General features: G+C 34.8%; 1 protein-coding gene across 5 annotated transcripts in view; it reads left to right on the top strand.

Moving 5' to 3' along the window:
* The window catches only part of REV3L (REV3 like, DNA directed polymerase zeta catalytic subunit), a 177,120-nt gene that overhangs the window by 72,306 nt on the left and 81,489 nt on the right, over window positions 1-23,325 (top strand). For 4 of the 5 annotated variants that reach the window (XR_005368156.1, XR_005368157.1, XM_038554964.1 and 1 more), the window contains exons 6-12: window positions 3,391-3,485; window positions 4,053-4,157; window positions 5,186-5,270; window positions 5,353-5,504; window positions 14,111-14,230; window positions 17,841-18,078; window positions 22,182-22,324. Coding sequence is in view for 3 of the 5 variants with exons in the window: in XM_038554964.1 (XP_038410892.1) it covers window positions 3,391-3,485; window positions 4,053-4,157; window positions 5,186-5,270; window positions 5,353-5,504; window positions 14,111-14,230; window positions 17,841-18,078; window positions 22,182-22,324 (938 nt within the window). In the remaining 2 variants the exon portion in view is untranslated. The remainder of the gene's footprint in view (window positions 1-3,390; window positions 3,486-4,052; window positions 4,158-5,185; window positions 5,271-5,352; window positions 5,505-14,110; window positions 14,231-17,840; window positions 18,079-22,181; window positions 22,325-23,325) is intronic. The other variant, XM_038554965.1, reaches the window with a different exon arrangement.

The raw sequence follows: 23,325 nt of genomic DNA, 5'->3' as shown, positions 1-23,325 counted from the left end.
AACAGTTTTATACATAGAATTCAGAAAGGTTTATCTTTTACACCACAAAGTTTTGCCCAAGCTTTCTTGATCATTCTATTTATCTGTTGGGTATTGGCAGGGTCATTGTAGCTTTCCTCTTTTCACATAATACATGTGTACCTCTTGGTTCCTTCTCAGATACAGCAGAATTGTTTATAATCATGTTGAAGTGGTATTGAGTTTAGACAGTATTATTTACCACATCAAATTCAAATTCTAATCAATCCAGAGCAAAGTGACCAAGAAGCTACTTGCTGCCTTCATTTTTTATGTCTGTGATAAGTTCCTCTATCTCTCTGAAATTTGAGATCAACTTGATCCAAGGATTTTACCTATTCACTAGAGCCCTTAGTTTTCAAAGGTCTATATTTAATAACTTATGTTTTGCTTGATCAGATTAAGACTAGAGTTTATTAATATTTGAAATCCTTTTATAAGCAAACACCTTTCTAGTTAGGTCATAGTAAAGCTTCACTTGTTAGAAGTAAGAAGTTTGCATTTTAGAATGTTTTAGGGGAGCTTATTTTAGTATTCTTAACTGACAAATTATGAGCAAAGATATGAGTAGGCAAACTAGTGAAATTAGACAAGGTACTTGAAGTTAGAAGTTATAAATAGCAGATAGTGGGACACCTGGGTGGCTCAGCGGTTGAACATCTGCCTTTGGCTCAGGGCGTGATCCCATGGTCCCGGGATCCAGTCCCACATCAGGCTCCTTGCATGGAGCCTGCTTCTCCCTCTGCCTGTGTCTCTGCCTCTCTCTATGTTTCTCATGGATAAATAAAATCTATGAATGAATGATAGCTATATATTTTTGTCTCAGATTATGCCACATTTTTGTATTTTGGGGATACTTATATTGTAATAAACATGAGAATCTATTGTTTCACCAAGTGCAAATACCATAATGTAAAAAAATTTTGCCATGAATTAGTACTCTTAGATTTTGTTAGTTTCATTTCTGTCCGCAGTGCTGCAAGCACTTTCTTGCTGGGTACCTTTTTTTTTTTTTTTTTTAAGAAAGAAATGTTTTATATTCCTTCACAAACATTGAAAGGACCATGTAACAAAGTCATAGGAGATGAGAGTGCTGAGTTAGCAGTTTCTACTAATCCAACTTGTTAACTCATTGTAAATTACCACATACTGTGGACCTTCAAGATCCTTCGCCAGAGTGTTGAATCCATAAAAGTCAAGTGTACTGGAGTAATCTCAACCCTGGGTGCCCATCATTTGATCTGAAGAGACTTTTTAAATTATAGGTGTCCGAGCTCCACCCTCGGATCTATTAGAATCACCTATTTAGTGATTCTAAATAGTGTGTCTGTTTTGTTAAGCTAAAAACAGAAAGGTTCAGAGAGGCACAATTGTCTAGTTACTGTCATATTGCTTATCTACTTTTCATGACTATAATGAATAGTTTACATGTTTTGCTGACTCAAAATTTTTACTTACAATTTTTCTATCTACTGGAAACAAATTTTTAATTGTAAAAACTACTTCCTTTCCCTAGGAACATTTCCTTTTCTGAATGTCTAAAGTAGTTTTGTAATAAGGATAAAAAATAGTTGTAAATTATTATTATGAGATTGCATTTTTTTAATGCTATTGTTTCCCTCCTTTATCACAAATATACTAATCTTGGGGACGCCTGGGTGGCTCAGCAGTTGAGCATCTGCCTTGGGTTCAGGGCGTGGTCCCACATCAGGTCCCTGTGAGGAACCTGCTTCTCCCTCTGCCTGTGTCTGCCTCTCTCTGTGTCTCTCATAAATAAATACATAAAATCTTAAAAAAAAAAAAAAGGCAAAAAATATACTAATCCTGGAAAACTCACCCTTCAAATTTGCACTATAATTCTTGCAAAAATTGTGAAACTTTTCAGTATAAGGAGAAAACTATTGACCAAAAGACTCTTTATCTACTATTTCAGTTCGTGGCAAAACTGCTTTTATTATTTATTATGAATAAAACAGACAAACCACATTGATAATTATTTTTTCTGAAAGTAAAAGGGATATATTGTGATACGTTGGCTACTATGTCCCTTCCATATCACTGGTAAAAAGATATATGTGTCTATTTTTTATCTACATGTATATGTACATACATACAGTGATTTTTCCTTAGGGAGAGACAGTGGAAAATTAGATTTTGCTAATATGTTTCTCTTAAAACAAAAGAAAAATCTTTCAACTAAAAATGTTAATGAAATCCATTATCACCCACTTTCTGGTAAAAGTTCTCCAATTCATTTGGGATCTGTGTTTGTAGGAGATCTAAATTTTGGAATGAGCAAACTGGTATCCATATTGGATATTGTACGTTCATTCTCTAAAATGGATGGTTTCCTAATCTTTTTTGCAGCTCTGATGAAAAAAAAAAAAAAAAAGCTATTGAGAAAAGAGCATTGGTGGGGAACAACCCTCTGTAGTTGTCATAAGAATTAATGGCCTAATGGTATCACTTTTCTTAGCTATGATCCCACTGTTGAACTCCTGTTGTTTCTTAGCTCTATAGTTAGAGACTTTTAAAGCGTTCCTCAGCTCAGCAGTAATTGAGGGCGGGGATAACAGTATCATTTGCCCACTTTTTATTTTTTTTATTTTTTTAAGACTTATTTATTTATTCATGAGAGACAGAGAGGCAGAGACACAGGCAGAGGGAGAAGCAGGCTCCATGCAGGGAGCCCAACGCGGGACTCGATCCTGGGTCTCCAGGATCACACCCTGGGTGGAAGGCAGACGCTCAACCACTGAGCCATCCAGGCGTCCCTGCCCACTTTTTAGTATGCTCACTTTCCCTTACCTCTTGTTGCATATTCCATCCTCATTTTTTACATCTATGATTGCTGAGAAAGATGTCTCTGGGCAAGTGATTACAAAGGTATATGGTTTCTATATCCCTCTGTTGTCTCTCTGTTATCTGATCCCACTCAACCCTAGATATGACCCACATGCTAAAACATTATACATTCCTTGTGTATAAAATATAATGAACCAAAATATATAAAATAAACTGGAAAAGGATCTCAATAGAATTGTCAGTACAACAGGTTTTGTATTTTTCTCTTCCTGTTTTTTATTTTTTTATATGTATATGCACAGTATCAATTGTGTCATGAATAATTGTGACTTACTATGATATTACTGAACATGAAAAAATAAGAAAAATCTTCAAAAAATTTGCTTTTACATGATTAAGATACATACACATATAAATATTGTGACTCTATTATTTATTTGTATTTTAAGTAATCACTATCCAATGTGGAGTTTGAATTCACGGCCTGAAGATTAAGAGTTGCATGCTTTACCGACTAAGCTACCCAGGTGCCCTGATTTTATATTTTTTGATATCTTCTTAATACAGCTCTTTAATACTGGAAGGTGTTGAACCTCAGAGTACATGTGAATTAGAAGTGGATGCCGTAGCTGCTGATATCTTAAATCGGCTGGATATTGAAGGTATATACATAGTTATTAATATGTGTTTTTATTTTTAAAATTTAACGACCGAAGTAGAGTGGAGAAAGGGAAGAAAACATTAGTAGAGAAGTAACATGTTCTATATAGCAGGAAGATGCAAAATGTTACAAAGATTTCTTCTGTACCTCTGATGAGATGGTCATTTTTTCATTAATATTTTTATTCATGTCAATATGTTAGCATAGACATGAGCCTAAAGTAAATGTGACACTGAATACATTAGCCATCATAAGAGAATTTAATATACTCTGCCTTTTAATTTTTTAATTTTCAGGTTATATACTAGGGAGGGGACTCTAAAGTATGTTGGCTGTCATCAGATGTTTGAATCTTATTTGCTGGGTTTTGGGGAGCCAGTAGGAAGAAAACTAAAAAAGGAATAATGTAATAATGTAGGTTGGGAGTGTTTGGTCATTTTATTACACAAAGCAGGTAATTCTTTGGTTTTTTTAAGGCAGTATTTATTTTCTTTTAAGTTTGAAATTTTTTTTTTTTTTTGAGAAAGTATTTTTCACTTTGACTCTTGACATATTGTTTTGATTATAGCTCAAATTGGTGGGAACCCTGGACTGCAGGCCATATGGGAAGATGAAAAGCAACGGCGAAGAAACCGAAATGAAACCTCTCAAATTAACCAACCTGAATCACAAGGTATCAACCTAATAGTACTCTGGTGATTTTTTTTTTTTTTTTTTTTTTTTTACACACTAGATACTCTAATGGAAAAGTTTTAAGCCATTGAGTTTTTATCTTGACATTAAATTTTACTTTTCAAATTGCCTTTAAGTGTTCTAGTTTATTTCCTATTGTCATTGCTCTGAACTGTAATTCTTTACCTCCAAAGTGTCACTGATTGTTCTCTCCCTTCACCCACATGCCCCATCCCCATAGAAATTAGCATCTTCGTTATCCTTCATTTTCACCTTGCCTTGTCTCTTGCTCACTTCTTTGCTCCTTTTTTTTTCCTAGTATGTTCTAGCCTTTTGTATTTCCAAATGAGCTAAAATACAGAAGATATGAGTCCCAACTTAGAAAAACTATATTTTGTTCATTAAGCTTTGAAAACGTAACCCATGAAATACTGCCCTTAAACTATTTTCTGAGCATGTCATATAAACTCTAATTTTGATCATCTTGTACAGCTCTGAAGAAAATACTCATTTTATGTATTATTAAATTCTGCTACATTCAAAAAAAATTTGAGGGCTTAAATGCTGTGAATACAATAAAAATTTTTAAATAAAAGTAAAAGAATCAAAGACATAATTCAGAAGGTAAATATATTTGAAAGTCCAATTAAAATTTTTATTATGTGTTAGACATTAAAAATGCTGTGATAAATTTTGAATGCCTTCTAAAATAGACATGTCTTATAAGGGGAGAATTTCTGGGTTCAGAGTGTATGAGTGTATGACACATTTATAGGTAGAGAACAGTGTTTTTGTTTTAGGAATAGGTTATAATTATAGAACTTAATCTTGAGCTGACTTTAAGTACTTAATTTCATAGCTTCAATAACCATTTCTCCTTAATTTTATAATAGGCTACTTTTAGGTAGTATTATATGTGTCAAGAGAAAGATAGGAAATTGTTACCATTTTAAAAGCTACTCTAAGAGAAAGGAAAATACTTCGTTCATTTGTCATCTGCATTTTTTAATGCACTTTCAAAATTCAAAGATCGCAGGTTTGTGCCAGCAACAGAAAGTGAAAAAAATTTTCAGAAGAGACTTCAGGAAATTCTCAAACAGAATGATTTCTCTGTGTAAGTGGTTATTTATTATATCTCAGAACTAATTTTATTGCTTTGTAATGTAGTTTGTTATAAAGGATATGTTTTAATTAAGCAGAACATTATCAGGATCAGTGGACTACAGCGATGGATCTCAGGAGTTCTCTGCTGAGTTAACACTGCACTCTGAAGTTCTGTCTCCTGATACTCTTCAGTGTACACCGGCTAATATGGTAGAAGTCCACAAAGATACAGAGTTGGGCAAAGGTGAGGTTATCAAGTATACAGAGAAAAATAGACATCTGTATACCTAGCACCGAGATATTAGTATTTGGTCGAGTTAGTTAGGTTTCTTCCATTCTTTTACCTTTTCTTCATTTCTAGAGGTAAACACTATTCTGAAGTTGGCGTAAATTGTTATGATACATGATTCTATATTTTCTTATGTATGTGTGTCATTATATATACTGATATTTTAGGTTTTTTAAGATTTTATTTATTTATTCATGAGAGACACAGAGAGAGGCAGAGACCTAGGCAGAGGGAGAAGTAGGCTTGCTACGGGTAGATGGATATGGGACTCATCCCAGGACCCTAGGGAGCACGCCCTGGCCAAAGGCAGATGCTCAACTGCTGAGCTGCCCACATGTCCCTATTCTAGGTTTTAAATTTCACATAAATGGTAAAGTTTATCCTTAAATGGTAAGTTAAGCAACTTGCTTTTTTCATTCAGCCTTTTAAAAATAATTGAATCGAGGAGGCACCTGGGTGTCTTGGTCAGTTAAGCATTCAACTCTTGATCTCAGTTCAGGTCTTGATCTCTGGGTATGAGTTCAAGCTCCATGTTGGAGCCTATTTAACAAAAATAATAATAAAATTTAATTAATTGAGGTATAATTTGTATAACATAAGTGCACTCATTTTAAGTGTACAATTCAGTGATTTCGTAAGTTTAGAGTTATGCAGACATCCCCATAATTCAATTTTAGAACATTTCCTTCACCTCAGAAGATTCCTGTGTCTATTTGCAATCACATCAGTTCCCACCTCCAACCCTGAGTAAACAGTTATCCACTTTCTTGTCTTCCAAGATTTGCTTTTTCTAAAGAGAGATCATCACCAATACCAAGGAAATACAAACAATTTAAAAAACTTACTATGATCAGCTATATGCCAATAAATTAGGCAATATAGAAGAAATGGACACATTTCTGGAAAACCACAAACTACCAAAACTGGAACAGGAAGAAATAGAAAACCTGAACAGGCCGATAACCAGGGAGGAAATTGAAGCAGTCATCAAAACCTTCCCAAGACACAAAAGTCCAGGGCCAAATGGCTTCCCAGGGGAATTCTATCAAACGTTTAAAGAAGAAACAATACCTATTCTACTAAAGCTGTTCCAAAAGATAGAAAGAGATGGAATACTTCCAAACTCGTTCTATGAGGCCAGCATCACCTTAATTCCAAAACCAAAGACCCCACCAAAAAGGAGAATTATAGACCAATATCCCTGACGAACACAGATGCAAAAATCTTCAGCAAGATACTGGCCAATAGGTCCAACAGTACATTAAGAAGATTATTCACCATGACCAAGTGGTATTTATCCCCGGGATGCAAGGCTGGTTCAACATTCGTAAAGCAATCAATGTGATAGATCACATCAACAAGAGAAAAAACAAGAATCATATGATCCTCTCAATAGATGCAGAGAAAGCATTTGACAAAATACAGCATTCATTCCTGATCAAAACTGTTGAGAGTGTAGGGATAGAGGAAACATTCCTCAGCATCTTAAAAGCCATCTATGAAAGGCCCACAGCAAATATCATTCTCAATGGGGAAACACTGGGAACCTTTCCCCGAAGATCAGGAACACAACAGGAATGTCCACTCTCACCACTGCTATTCAGCATAGTACTAGAAGTCCTAGCCTCAGCAATCAGGCAACAAAAAGAAATAAAGGAATTCAAATTGGCAAAGAAGGAGTCAAACTCTCCCTCTTTGCAGATGACATGATACTGTATATAGAAAACCCAAAGACTCCACCCCAAGATTGCTAGAACTCATACGGCAGTTCGGCAATGTGGCAGGATACAAAATCAGTGCCCAGAAATCTGGCATTTCTATACGCTAACAATGAGAGTGAAGAAAGAAATTAAGAAGTCAATCCCATTTACAATTGCACCCAAAAGCATAAGATACCTAGGAATAAACCTAACCAAAGAGGTAAAGGATCTATACCCTAAAAACTACAGAACACTTTTAAAAGAAATTGAGGAAGACACAGAGATGGAAAAATATTCCATGCTCATAGATTGGAAGAATTAATATTGTGAACGTGTCAATGCTACCCAGGGCAATTTACACATTTAATGCAATCCCTATCAAAATACCATGGACTTTCTTCAGAGAGTTGGAGGAATATTCCATCTTAAGATTTGTGTGGAATCAGAAAAGACCCCAAATAGCCAGGGGAATATTAAAAAAGAAAACCAGAGCTGGGGGCATCACAATGCCAGATTTCAGGTTGTACTACAAAGCTGTGGTCATCAAGACAGTGTGGTACTGCCACAAAAACACACATAGATCAGTGGAACAGAATGGAGAATCCAGAAGTGGACCCTCAACTTTATGGTCAACTAATATTCAACAAAGCAGGAAAGACTGTCCACTGGAAAAAAGACAGTCTCTTCAATAAATGGTGCTGGGAAAATTGAACACCACACACAGAAGAATGAAACTAGACCATTCTCTTACACCAGAAACAAAAATAAACTCAAAATGGATGAAAGATCTTAATGTGAGACAAGAATCCATCAGAATCCTAGAGGAGAACACAGGCAACACCCTTTTTGAACTTGGCCACAGCAACTTCTTGCAAGATACATCCATAAAGGCAAGGGAAACAAAAGCAAAAATGAATTATTGAGACTTCATCAAGATAAAAAGCTTCTGCACAGCAAAAGAAACAGTCAACAAAACTCAAAGTACAACCTACAGAATGGGAGAAGATATATGCAAATGACCTATCAGATAAAAGACTAGTATCCAAGATCTATAAAGAACTTATTAGACTCAACAGCAAAGAAACAAACGATCCTATCATGAAATGGGCAAAAGACATGAACAGAAATTTCACAGAGGAAGACATAGACATGGCCAACAAGCACATGAGAAAATGCTCCGTGTCACTGGCTGTCAGGGAAATACAAATCAAAACCACAATGAGATCCCATGTCACCCCAGTGAGAATGGGGAAAATTAACAAGGGAGAAAACAACAAATGTTGGAGAGAATGTGGGGAAAGGGGAACCCTCTTGCATTGTTGCTGGGAATGTGAACTGGTGCAGCCACTCCTCTGGAAAACTGTGTGGAGGTTCCTCAAAGAGTTAGATATAGACCTGCCCTACGACCCAGCAATTGCACTGCTGGGGATTTACCCCAAAGATACAGATGCAGTGAAACGCCAGGACACCTGCACCCCGATATTTATAGCAGCAATGTCCACAATAGCCACACTGTGGAAGGAGCCTCAGTGTCCTTTGAAGGATGAATGGATAAAGAAGTTGTGGTTTATGTATACAATGGAATATTCCTCGGCCATTAGAAACGACAAATACCCACCGTTTGCTTTGACGTGGATGGAACTGGAGGGTATTATGCTGAGTGAAATGTCAGTCAGAGAAGGACAGACATTATATGGTCTCGTTCATTTGGGGAATATAAAAATTAGTGAAGGGGAATAAAGGGGAAAAGAGAGAAAATGAGTGAAAATATCAGTGAGGGTGACAAAAAGTCAGAGACACCTCTAACTCTAGGAAATGAAAAAGGGGTAGTGGAACGGGAGGTGGGCGGGGGTTGGGGTGACTGGGTGTGATGGGCACTGAGGGGAGCACTTGGTGGGATGAGCTCTAGGTGTTATGCTATATGTTGGCAAATTGAACTCCAATAAAAAAAATAATTATAAAAAAGGAAAAAAGATTTGCTTTTTCTAGATAAACATATAAATGAAATTACACAATATATGATCTTTTATGTCTTCTTTCATTTAGTGTTATATTTCAGGTTTATCCATATTGTAGTATCTATCAATATTTCATTTGCTTTTATTTTATTACCAGACAGTATTGCCTTGTGTGGATATTACCATATTTTGTTAATTTGTTCATCAGTTAATGGATATTTAAGCTGTTTCACTTTTTTGGCTCTTAAACATAATGCTGCTGTGAACACTTATATGTAAGTCTTTGTGTGGATGTATATTTTCATTTTTCTTTGAGAGACATCAAGAGTGGAATTGCGGGTCATTTGGTAAACTTGTACTTAACTTCTGTTTTCCAAGGTTACCACCAGCAGTGTGTGAAGGTTTCAGTGACCCTGCATCCTCACTAACACTTGTTATTTGTTTTTTTTATATAGCCATCCTCGTGCATGTGAAATGCCATCTCCTTATGGTTTTAATTATCATTTCCCTCATTACTAATGGTGTTGAATATCTTTTATGTTAACATAACTTTGAAATCTGTCCTTGTTCATACATGTTTCTAGTTCCCTCATTTTAGCTGCTGATTAGTGTTCTTTTGTAGGACTAAACATGTTTAGCTGCTTTCTACAACTATTAGATAGCTTCCACTTTTGCACTGTTATTAATAATGTTATTTCTATCATCTTGTGGCCAGTTTCTCTATAGAAAATGTATAGAAGTGTAACTTGCGAGATATTAACGGTGTAGGTACTCTCCCTAGATAGCATCTGTTCTCACAGGATCTCTGTAATGTAGTTAGCTTCTACGCTATTGGTAAATAAAAGAATGATGAAAGTTTTACTCCAAAGTCACATAGTTTCATATGCAATTTTTCTAGGCAAGTGGAACCAGAATAGCAGGAGTAGAATTACAGCTTTCAGCAGGAATGAAAAAGCCTCCTTTACCATATAGCTTTAGCAGCAGAGGCTCTTCTGACTATATTAAACTACAATTCAAAATGAGCATCTACATCCAGGGCTTCCTCTCTCCCTAGGAGTTGCATCCCAGCATTGTGCCATCTCTGACTCATGGCAGATTGCACCTGAGGTTTCTAGGTGCATTGCTCACCTCACTGGCAACCTACTGGCTCCGAGTTCTACTTGCATTTGCTTTGTCTTAGCATCTGCCAGCCCCATTCTAATCAAAATGTATCCAGCATTTCCATGTTATTATTTCCTGTGCATTTTAATATCCACTATGACAGTCTCTAGCCACACTGGCCTCTTGCCTGACTGATCAGTTATCTCCTCAGGTACCAATTACTGATTTTATTAGTGTTCTGGTTACAAAGTTGCATAAGTTTTGCTTTAACCTTTTTTCCTATATAAATCCTGTTATTTTTAGAGCTCCATTTTTCAGGTTTTGAAGTATGTTAATAATAAAAATAACACTTTATAGTAGTAATACCATATTATAAAATTGCTTTGTAAAATGATCATATCTAAGTTTATATTCCCATAGTGTACTAGATTATATTTCCCCTATATCCTCAACAGCATTTGATAATATCAAATGTAAAAGTCTTTTGCTATTCTGATTCTTTGAAATGGTACCTCCTTAGTTTAATTTGTATTTCCTGATTACTAATAAGTTTGAGTATTTGTATTTTGTTATCTGAGAATTGCTTATTCATGTTCTTGGCTCATTTTCTGGTGGGTCCTTCCCTATAGTGATATAGTGCAAGTTTTTATCCCTATAGCTTATGTGTGCTTACAGTTTGGTTTTTCACATTTAGGTCGTAATGCTTATATGAAATTTTACTTGTATATGAAATAAGGATCTAATTATATCTAATTTTTTAAGAAGGGGAGTGGGGAGGGACAGTGGGAGGAAAGAGAAAATCTTAAGCAGACTTCCTGCCCAGCATGGAGCCCAACTTGGGCTTGATGTCATGGCTTGAGCTGAAATCAAGAGTCAGACACTTAACCAACAGAGCCACCCGGGCACTGCATATTTTACTAACTAGCTAGTAGTGCAGCATATTTACTACAAAAAATTTTTTTCCACTGCATTCTTCTACCTCAGTCATGTTCCCCTATATGTCAATATCATATTTTTGTAATTACTATTGATTTATAAGTATTGATATATATCAGGGACAGATCTTACCTTGTTCAACTACAAAATTGTCTTGTCTACCTTTGATCTTTTAAAGAAGCTCTTGCCATATTAATTTTAGGACCAGATTGCTCATTTCTGGGAAGAATCCTGTTCAGGTTTTATTGGGAATTTCCTGAATTTATAGATTGATTTAAGAACATTTTTTTAATCTTTAATAAAGCCAGATCATCTCATCTATGAACATGATGTGTTTCTCATTTTACTTGGTCTTCTTTCATATCTTTCAGTAGAGTTTTGCCATTTTCTTTGTAAAATGTGATCTTAGATATACTCCAGGTGCCTTGTAATTGTTGCAATTACAAGTTTATCTTTCAAAAATTACATCTAATTGATGGTATTTAGGAACTTCACTGACCTTTGCATATCAGTCTTATATACAGCAACTCTTATTAGCACTAATAGTTTGTCTTTTCTGTTGGATTTTTTTTGGTATAGAGTCATCATCTGTAAATAATTGTATTTCTTCTCTTCCCCTCTTCATACTCTAAAAAAAAAAAAAAAAAAAAAAAACTTAAGGCACTGCTTAAGAACTCAGATAATGGTCTTTTTCCTGGCTGAAGGAAGTGCTTCTATATTTCACCATTACATATGAAATTTACTACAGGGTGTTGATAGACAACTTTAATTAGGTTAATATATTTCCTATTTCTTGCTTACTATGAAATTTAGTTTTTTAAAAGGCATAAAGGGATATTAAGTTAAATTTTACTAGATATTCTTTTCTGGATTTATTGAAATGATTGCATCTTTTTCCTTTTACTCTGATAATGTAGTTACAGTAAAATTATTTTTTTATTTCCTAATGTTAAACTGTGCACTCCTGAAATAAACCTTTCTTTGTCACAATGTGATATTTTTAAATCATTGCTATATCTACTTTGTTTGGAATTTATTCTCAGCCATACTTTGCCCCATTAAATGAGTTATGGAGTTTTCTATTTGAATCCTTCAAGAATTTTAATAATGTATAGAATCGTCAAATCACCACATTGTACACATGAAACTAATATACTGTATGTCAACTGTACTTCCCCCCCCCAAAAAAAAAAAAAACCCTAGAATTTATAGATTTGTATAATCTATTTCTTGGAGATTTGATGTATCTCATCTATAAAAACATCCAGACTATAAATAGTTTCTTTTAGGTGAATTTTGTGTTAGGGAACGGAAAATAGGGAGGATTTTAAAATACTAATTGGATTTCCATTACTGTTGCAGGTCTACTCAAGATTTCTATTTTCTTTCAATCTTCATTGATTCATTCATTCATTTGAGAGAGAGCGTGTGCCTGAGCAAGGGCATGGGTGAAGGAAGAGGTAGAGGAAGGGGGAAAGAATCTCAAGCAAACTCCGCTCGCTGATTGTGAAGCCCAAGCAGGGTCCAGTCTCACAACCCTGAGATGACCACCCAAGCCAAAACCAAGAGTTGGTCACCTAGCCTACTGAGCCATTCAGGCACCCCTCAAGATTTCTGTTTGTTTGAATTAGGTTTTATATCTATTTTCCTTAAGAAATTACCCATTTTATCTGATTTTTCCATGTTTTTGATGTCAAGTTGTTCATAGTTTAACATCTTTCTTTTATTTTTGGTACTTCCCCTTTTATTTCTAGCATTATTTATGCCTTCTATTTTGTTTTGACCATTCCTGACAAGCTTGTCTATTTTATTATTAGTTTCTCAGAACCAGCTCTTGTTTTTACGGATTCTTTCCGTTGTCTTTTGTTTGAGGATGAGCTGTTTTTCTCAGGTTTTGTTTGTTTATTCTTTTGTTTTGATTAAATGCTCTTTATTAGCCCAATATGTCCTAAAATGTGTTAAGAATACTTCTTCCTGGAGCTTTTCATTCTTTTAAAAACCATTGAAAGCACCTAGTTCTTTAAAAGTCTGGAATATCAGAAGCAGAAAAAATAGAACTGTTTTCCAGTTAGCTCTAACTTCCATTTCCTGCTATAGAGTTTTATTTCCTGTTTGCCTTTTGTCTCTCCTTTCACTAGATTGAGACTCATTTTATCTATTCTTAAAATTATTTAATCCAGCTATTCAAATTAGACTTATAAAAATCACATGTTGAAAGACAAATTTTTAGATCATGAGTTGAAAGCCGAGAAATTTAAAATTAATTTGTCATTTTTAAACCATAGAGAATAAAGAATTGTACTACTCTTTTCCTTTTATATATTTTAATGTGTGATAATTTTAATCAGAGTAATTTAACTATACAAACTAGGTAGGACCAAAGAGGCTAAAAAGATTATAAAATATGTAGTGATTTGCAGATTGGGAGGCTTGGAGGGTTTTTAAAGTTTTTTTAAAGATGTATTTATTTGAGAGCGAGTACACGCACGTGAATGTGAGCGAGAGGAGGGGGGGGAGGGATAGAAAGTCTTAAGTAGACTCCTCACTGAGCACAGAGCAATGCAGGTCTCCTTACAACCCTGAGATCATAACCTGAGCTGAAACCAAGAGTCAGAAACTTAACAGACTGTATCACCCCGGTGCTGTTGGTTGGTTGGTTGGTTTTTTAAATTACTCCAAGTGACTGGTTAGATATTCCTGTGGCTTTTACTAAGTTTTATTAAGTTCTTATTTAATATATATCACTAACACTTGAAGATTTTAAATAGGTTTGTATTGTCATGCTTCCTAATTTATACAAATCTAAATAATAAATTTTAAATTTAAGTGATTGCTTTAATGTTTCTGTATTCTTTGTCGTTTTAAGGTCATGCTGTGTACAAAGTGGAGGAAGCTCTCATTAATGAAGAAGCAATTTTGAACCTCATGGAAAATAGTCAGACTTTTCAGCCTTTGACCCAAAGACTGAGTGAGTCACCTGTTTTCCGTAAGTAACAATTCTACCATAAATTTTCAGTATATTTTAATCAATGAAAGTATGTTATGTGAGGCAGTATTTTTCCTTTGGTTTGAAGAGGCTAGTGTTACATGTTCAATAAATCCTTACTGTAAGTATAAAATAAAGCCTTGAATTAAATGAAGTAGCTTTGTTTTTTGTTTTCTACACAGCTTTTTCTAAAAAACATTTGTGAAAGAAAATAATCCCTTCCCCCCTCCCCTTTTTTTTAACTTTGGATGAAAATCCTATTGCTTTAGGGGGGGAAATGCATTTGTTTTGACTTAAAATTCTCCAAAGTTGAGTATATTAATAAAATACCATATTTCTTTCTTGGTGAGTATCAGAAATTTCCCTGGACAATCTTTTTATGCCATTAATTTTTGGCTAATGTAGACCATGACAGTTATTTCTGCATGTCTTTACATTTCCCTAAATGCATTTTCATTAGTATCGTAAAGCATTTACTAGATTTCATTTCATTAATATAATCTAAATTATTGACATCTTTTTCAGAAATTTATTTAAAATTTCATTGCAAAAAGTGAGATGTCATTGAATTTCATGTCTCTTGTTTTGCTTGTTTTAATGATTTTGTTTCTTTTTTTTGTAAACTATTTCTTCATTTTTATTGTATCAAATGAGAGATAGTATCAAATGTTGTTCTTAGCTCTCTACAATGTCGTCTCTGTTATCTTCATTTTCATTTGAATGGAAAACAGATTGACTGACTAGGAACAATACCAAAATTATTGTATACAGTCCTATATTAAGAACATTTGAGGAATCCCTGGGTGGCTCAGTGGTTTAGCACCTGCCTTCCGCCCAGGGCATGATCCTGGAGTCCCGGGATAGAGTCCTGCATCAAGCTCCCTGCTTGGAGCCTGCTTCTCCCTCTGCCTGTGTCTCTGTCCCTCTCTGTCCCTCTCTCTCTCTCTCTCTCTCTCTCTCTGTCTCTCATGAATAAATAAATAACATCTTTAAAAAAAAAAAAATTGAGACAGGAGTAGAAAACTTTTTTCCTTTATAAATGAATGGCAAGTGCAGAAAGCAATGATCCAAAGAAAAAATAAGCAACTGAAAGAAAATGAAGGACATTTGACAAATGACAGAGAAAGCAAATGAATTGAAAAAAAGGCTGAGAGAAACATATCCTTATTTCATTACATTAGGCAAATAGAATGTTTCATCAGTAGATAAATTCCACATTGCCTAAGGTTGCAAAAGTGCAATCTCAGTGTCAAAGACCTGAGAGTCAAATATCTATAATTCATTTGTTAATATTAATCTTAAGATTTTATTTATTCATGAGAGACACAGAGAGAGAGAGGCCAGAGACACAGGCAGAGGGAGAAGCAGGCTCCCTGCAGGGAGAAGCAGGCTCCCTGCAGGGAGCCCGACGTGGGACTCAATCCCAGGACCCCAGAATCATGCCCTGGTCCAAAGGCAGGCCCTAAACCGCTGAGCCACCCAGGCGTCCCTGCTAATATTAATCTTATTTTAAGAATAAAATAGGAAGGCAGCCCCAGTGGCTCAGCGGTTTGGTGCCACCTTCAGCCCAGGGCGTGATCCTGGAGACCCAGGATCGAATCCCACACTGGGCTCCCTGCATGGGGCCTGCTTCTCCCTCTGCCTGTGTCTCTGCTTCTCTCTCTCTCTCTCTCTCTCTCTCTCTCATAAATAAATATTAAAAAAAGAATAAAATAGGAAAAATGAACTGCAGTTTTAGGTTTAAGAAGAGCTCTTTGCCAAAATGGCTCTTTAAGCAAATATCTTTATTTTTGCCTTATATTTGGTAGCATAATGTAAGCAGTTTCTTTAATGTCAATGAGGAAAACCTGAAAATGTTGTGTATTAACTTAAAAAAAAAAAAAACCTCTATCTTCATGGTCTTTTTTTTTTTTTTAAGGTTTATTATTTTAGAGAGAGTGTGTGCACAGGGGGAAAGGAGCAAAGGGAGAGGAAGATAGAGAATCTCAAGCAGACTCCTTGCAGAGTGTGAAGCCCAGTGTGGGGCTTGATCTCCCTACTCCTAGATCATGACTTGAGCTGAAAATAAGAGTAGGATGTTTAACTGACTGAGATCCCCAGGCATAACCCCCCACCTTTTTTTAATAATACCTTTTATTGAGATATTTCACATACCAGAAAATTTACCTTCTAATGTGTACAGTTTAGTGACTTTTTAAAAAAGGTATTTATTTATATGTTTATTTATTTATTTGAGAGAGAGAGAAAGAATGAGTACAAGCAGAGGAAGAACAGAGAGGCAGAGGGAGAATGTTAAGCAGACTCCCTGCTGAGCAGGGAACCTGATGCAGAGCTCAATCCAGGACCCTGAAATCATGACCTGAGCCAAAGGCAGAGACTTAACTGACTGAGCCACCCAGGCACTCCCAGTACATTGATTTTTATCATGTTGACAACCATTTTTGGTTTTGCAACCATTACCACTGTCTAATTCCAGGACATTTTTGTTACCCTAAAAAGCAATCCCATAGCCATTAGCAGTCGCTCCTCATTCTCTCCTCTCAGCTCTTGGCAACCACTGATCTCTTCTCTTTTTTACTGGATTTACCTATTTGGGTCATTTCATATAATTGGAATAATATAACCTCTTGTTTGTGGCTTCTTTCACTTAGCATAATGTTTTCAAGGTTCATCCAAGTGTAGCATGTATCAGTACTTCATTGCTTTTCACCACTGAATAATATTCCATCATATGGATATACCATAGTTCATTTATCCATTCTTCAGATGATGGATATGTGAGTTGTTTACACTTTTTTGGCAATTACAAATGATGTTGCTGTAATTATTCATGTATAGATTTTTATGTGGACATGTTTTTAGCTATTTTGGCTATATACCAAGAGTAGAATTGCTATATCATACGGTAACTATGTTTAACATTTTAACAAACCATCAAACTTTTTTCCAAAGCTGCTGTACCATTTTATAGTCTGACCAGCAATGTAGGAAGGTTCCAGTGTCTTCCATTTTGTTGCCAATACTTAATACTTGTCTTTGATTTGGCAAGTGTAGTGCATATGAAGTAGCATCTCATTGTAGTCTTCAAGGTTTTTTAAGTAAAGCCCTCTTGTGTTTTCAACCATAGGTTTCATTTAGCCATCCTGTGAGCTAAATAAAACTTAAGTGACCATAAAGTGTTCATATGTATTGTTTTTAAGGCACTTCTTCCTTAGCATTAATTCATATATTTATCATGTATTTTAATTTTGTTTTGAACACTGTTGACCCTATTTAGTTTAGTGCCTCCTCAAGCTTAATTGTGCAGTAAGAACTTGGACAGCTTGTTAAAATGCATGTTCCTGGGTCCTAATTTGGAAATTCTGATTCAAGAGATAGAGGATGGGTTCTGGGAATCTTCTTTTAACAAGGACACAAAACCCTCTTAATGCAGAGTCCAAGGATAATCACACTTTGTTAAAAGAGCTACATCAACACAAAAGTCTTTACAATAGCTGTATTCTTTCATTATGTGCCAGGATCTGTTAATTTTTTTTTGTTTTGTAATTGATCTGAATTGTTGTATTATTTAGAAAAGTTATGTGTTAGTGATGCTTCACTTGTTTTATAGTGGACAGTAGTCCTGATGAGGCTCTGGTACGTCTTCTTGCTGGTTTGGAAAATGATGGATATCAGGGGGGAAGAAATAGGATGCCATCACCATGTCATTTCTTTGGAAACACTAAAAATCCCCAAAATAGTGATGATGAAGAAAATGAACCACAGATTGAAAAAGAAGAAATGGAGCTTAGTTTGGTGATGTCTCAGAGATGGGACAGCAATATTGAAGAACCTTGTGCCAAAAAGAGGTAACTTTTTAGCTATTTCAGTTACTTTAATCATTTCCTGCTGTAATTATCACTGCTCTTTAATTAGAAATTATTTTTACTATTATTCATAATATAAATACCTTGTAAACTAAATTGTCTTCTTTTAAATCCCTTTAAAGTAGTGCTTTGTTTTTCATATGGCATTAAACTTCATATTCTAAGCAAAATAAGATTTTGCTACACTTAAAAATATTAAATCTAGGTGTTTTTTCCAAGTTTTATTAAAAGATTAAAGTGGTTTTTTTTTTCAAGTTTTATTGAGATGCAATTGACCTACATCACTTTGAGTTTCAGTTGTACAGCATAAAAATTTGACTTCACATACATTATGAAATCATGACCACAAAGAAGTTAACATTCATCATTTCATATAGATAAAATAAAAGAAATGGAGAGAAAAAGGGGAAGAAAATTCTGCTTGTAATGAGAACTCTAAGGATTCCCTCTAACAACTTTCCTTTTTAATCCTACAAGAATGGTAACTATAGTCCTCATCTTGTACATTATATCCATAGTATTTATCTAATAATTGTAAGTTTGTACCTTTTGACCACTTCCTCCAGTTCCCTCTCCCCCTATAAATCTAACTTTTAGAAATTACAGATGTAGTATTAATATATGTGGATAATAAATGGGGCAAAGTAGAAGTGCCTCCTTATACCTGAACCTGAGGAAAAGAATGCCCTTTGAGAGTTAAACTGTTACAGGTTACAGCAACAGTTACAGAGTCAGCTTGAAGACAAGGAATAGCTTTTAGGTCTGATTAGACTGAAGAAATTAAATATTAAAAATAAGAGTCTCAGAAACAGACCCCAGTGTTCTGGTTCATTTCTCAAGCTAAATGAATAAGATGGCTCTGTGTGTAGAAAAAGATTAGGTGTCTGAACCCAAAATAATGAATATACCTCTCCTTTAAACTTATACAGACAGTACTGAAACTTCTGAACTCTTTGTTTGAAATTTTCACCCCCAAAGTCATTTTTAAAGGGTGAAAGAGGTTAATCCATAAATGTGAAATATACATGTGGTATTTGCTCTAGTTTCTCAATACTGCTTAATATAAAAAATAAAGTTTCTTATCCCTTCTTTGTTATCAGGGCATAGATCAGAACCCTTCTATATTTTCATAGTATGCTCCTACAAAGAATTCCAATTTTCATTCTATGAGTGGAGAATTCCAAACCTGCAAAATACTATTTCATACTTATCCTAGGTTCATGTACTCCGTTTCCTTTGCTGTAACAGTGAGAATCATTCAAAGGCTCAGCCCTTGACCTTTGAAGAACTAATGCTACCAGACAGAATCAATGTTTGATTTCCTGATAGATTTGACTCTCAACAATGTCATAAAATGTCTTTAGTCCATATTTCCTATCTGTTAAAAAAAATTAGGTGAAAGACAAAATTTTCGTAGCTTTTCTGTAAGTTTTTTCAATTTTGTAGTGTAAACTTAGTAAGTCTTTCCATGAAATGTACTACTGGAAAATGACTCAACTACATCTACCTATAAAATGGTTTTGTTCTTGTTTCTCTGTTTTAAATTCCCTCCCCTCCCCTCCCCTCCCCCCAACTTCTGGAAGTTTGCAACTTCAGTGTTGTATTTTACTTGCCCCCCTGTGTTCTGTCCTTCCACCCCACGTCCTTCCCAAGGTAATATCCTAGTTTGGGACTTCATTAATCATTTATCTGGAATACTGTGATTCATTTTTTAACTGGTCTCCTTGCCTCCAGTCCTCCTTTATAATAGGGGTAATAATTATGATTATTAAATAAACATTTTATGGGCACTTAGAAAAAGGAAGCAGAGAATATCAGGAACCTTCATTAGTCTCTATATCCTTTTTAAATATTAAGGGAATATTATATTGAGTCTTAATTTCAACCACACATTTAGTAAAGTCTTACATAAGTAACATCCTTGTAGATAAGAATATATACGACAGTTGTGACCAATTAGATGAGTTCACAAGAACTTAAATGACTTTGCATTGCATTTAAAAACAACTTCAGTGCTTGAATGCTATGTATCATGCTAGGTTGGATTGAGATTGTCACAAATATTAGAGATTGGTAATTCATTGGATGACAGAATATAGATTCAAAAATACCTATAAACTAAGTAGGTGATGCCCAATAAAGTATAGAGTCATGTTTAGATTCAGGCAGTCAGCTTTATAAATACAGACTACATAGACCTTCATTCTTGGCTTCACAATTTCTATGGGAACCATGGTTTTAGTTTATTAAGGGCATAATAAGTCTTTAGTGTTGTATGGTTGCCAAAATAGTGAATTTAATTATTGGCTACCAGCTGTACCTAGGATAACACTTATTCTAAAGATTTTGGATTTTATTAATGAAATAATTACAGTATTACTTGCTATATTTAAGTTGCTGTAATAAATTGGATCGCTTGTTTCATATTTAGCAAAGTATTGACTATTTGATATTTCTTTTTGATCTTGTGGCATTTCACTTCTTATTTCCATTAGTTTTTCTCTTTCTTGATTATTTTATTTTGGTATTGTTTCTTTGATTTTACCTTCAATGTATCATTAGCATTTTTTTCTACAGTTTAGATATCTTGTTTAAGCTGTTTATACTTTTATACCTGTATTAAGTAGATATGCATTCAAATATATAAAATTCTTAGAAAGTCACTATCTACTTGTTATCAGTAGTGTCATTTTGTTTAAAATAATAGGCATGGTTTGTCCCATGATTAATTAATGTTTATATGTTTATTGATTAGACCAATTCTGTGAAAACCATGCCCAAGTCAGCCTTGAGAAAACCGAAACATTTCATAAATGCATATTAGAGATTAAAAAATAGAACTATAGGGTCTAAAAAGAGGAGTCTATTAATTGTATTTGGATGTTATATTCTGACCTGAGTACCGTATTTTAAGAATCCTAAGAAAGGACAGGAAAGGGAAAGGAGAGGAAGAAAAGGATCTATGAACACCGTCACTTTTAAAGAACAGGAGGAGGAATAGATGATGTTTAGTCTAATTAGAGAGGAATTATGGAACAAATGATAAATGCCTTCAAATATCTTAGAGTTGTGTGGAAAATAGCATAGACAGGCTACATATAGCAACAAAGGACAAATAATGTGTGGAAGTTGGAAAGTTTTGTGTAATAAAGGAAGAAAATCACTAATAATTAACAGTGGAGGAGATTAACCTATGAGACAGCAAGCCTTTTGCACTGAGAATGTAAAAGTAGAGATTTTGTTATTTGTTAAAAATAAGATTTTTGCATTGAGTAGAAAGGTGGACTAGATGACCTCTAATAATTCTTTTGGGACAAATTGTGATTTTGTAAAGGCTAAATGGAGAAACTGTTGTATGTATAATTAAGGGACATTTTCAAGTTTTTGAGATGAAAGAGAGAAAAACCTAGGTATGGATAGAAAGTTAAGTGCGCCCATCCAGATAGAAAGGAAAGTATCAGGCTAGGACCTAGTGAAAAAATTTAAATTGATAAGAGATGAAACCTGAAGAGAGTATCTATCTGGACTTCACAGTGCATCTGAATTCCTTAGGAACCCGCTCATAGCCACTGCTGGGGTTGACTCAACACTTGTACCACTTCCTAGCCCCTCTCTGATCCCCGTATTCTCTTTCAGCCTGACCTAAGTACCCACTTGCTTACCTCTTTGTTTTTTTCCAGTCACAGTGTAGAGATAGTATATTTGTGGACACCTCTTAAAAATATACGGGGATGCCACCTTTTTAGAAGTTATTGGGATCTCACCCAAGCTATTATATGTCTATATCTAATGATAGGATGAAGGGGAGACTATAAGGAAGAACATGATTAGGTACAATAATCCAGGATATTGTGTAGTTTTGGATACAGGAATGATGGTATCTTCTAGGTCACATGAAAAGAATTCTAAGTCTGTCTGCAATAACTTTTTATAGGACATGATACTAAAGCAAAATAAATCTGCTTTTCTTTTGAAAATTATAATTTTCAGATCTTTTCAATTTTACTATTATAACCTCAAATTAGGCAAAATTTTTAATCTTTTTTCTATGATCATAATCACTAGTGAATCTTAATATTCTCTAGATCACTGTGTAGAAATACCCGTAGAAGCTCAACTGAAGAAGATGATTCATCCTCAGAAGAAGAAATGGAATGGAGTAATAACAGTTTGCTTCTGGCCAATCTTTCTATACCTCAGTTAGATGGAACTGCAGATGAAAATAGTGGTAAGTAAACTAATATACTGAGGGCATTTCTTGATTTAGTGATTAAAAATGTATTTGATTTTAAAACTGTAATCACATTTATAAAATTGGCTAAGTGTGAGGCTCTGATAATACTATTACATTTTATCTTTCTCCAAGATTTTATTTTTTTAAAGAATGTGGATATATGATTATTTCTCATTTCTAAGAGGATAACATTTGTAAATCACTGATTTAAAACTTCATAAACTTTAAATAGTTTATCATGTTAATGTTTAAGTAGCATAAGAAACTAAGAAATAGGCTCAAATGTTAACTAACTGGAATTTAAATAAAAAGTTGAAAAAATGCTCAGCTTATTTGAAGTGATAATACAAAGAAGCATATTTTATGAAAATTTTTCAAGCTGATAGTATTTTTCCCTGTTCCTCACAAAGACACTGAATATTAATACAATTTCTTTTTTTTAATTTTTATTTATTTATGATAGTCACAGAAAGAGAGAGGCAGAGACACAGGCAAAGGGAGAAGCAGGCTCCATGCACCGGGAGCCTGATGTGGGATTCGATCCAGGGTCTCCAGGATCGCGCCCTGGGCCAAAGGCAGGCGCCAAACCACTGCGCCACCCAGGGATCCCCACAATTTATTTCTTTTTTAAAAATATTTTTTGTTTTGAGAGAGAGAGCATGAGCAGGAGGAGAGGGGCAAGAGGAGGAGAGAAAGAGAATCTCAAGCAGGCTCCACACTCCATGCAGAGCTTGATGCAGGGCTCCATCCCAGGACCCTAAGATTATGACCTGAGCTGAAATCAAGAGTCAGATGCTCAACCAACTGAGCCACCCAGGCACCCCTAATATAATTTATTTCTGATCAAAGGAATATGTAATTAAAATAATGAGTAATAATCAAGTGTAACTGACTCTTGACTATTTTAGATTGAGTTACTATGTTAATGATAGGAGTGACCTTTTTGTTGAGATAACCATTTTAAATATAGAAACTTAATTTCATACAGTTTCATT

Source organism: Canis lupus, chromosome 12 (assembly GCF_011100685.1).
Source record: "Canis lupus familiaris isolate Mischka breed German Shepherd chromosome 12, alternate assembly UU_Cfam_GSD_1.0, whole genome shotgun sequence".
NCBI classification, from domain to species: Eukaryota; Metazoa; Chordata; class Mammalia; order Carnivora; family Canidae; genus Canis; species Canis lupus.
This window is presented reverse-complemented; position numbering and strand designations above follow the sequence as displayed.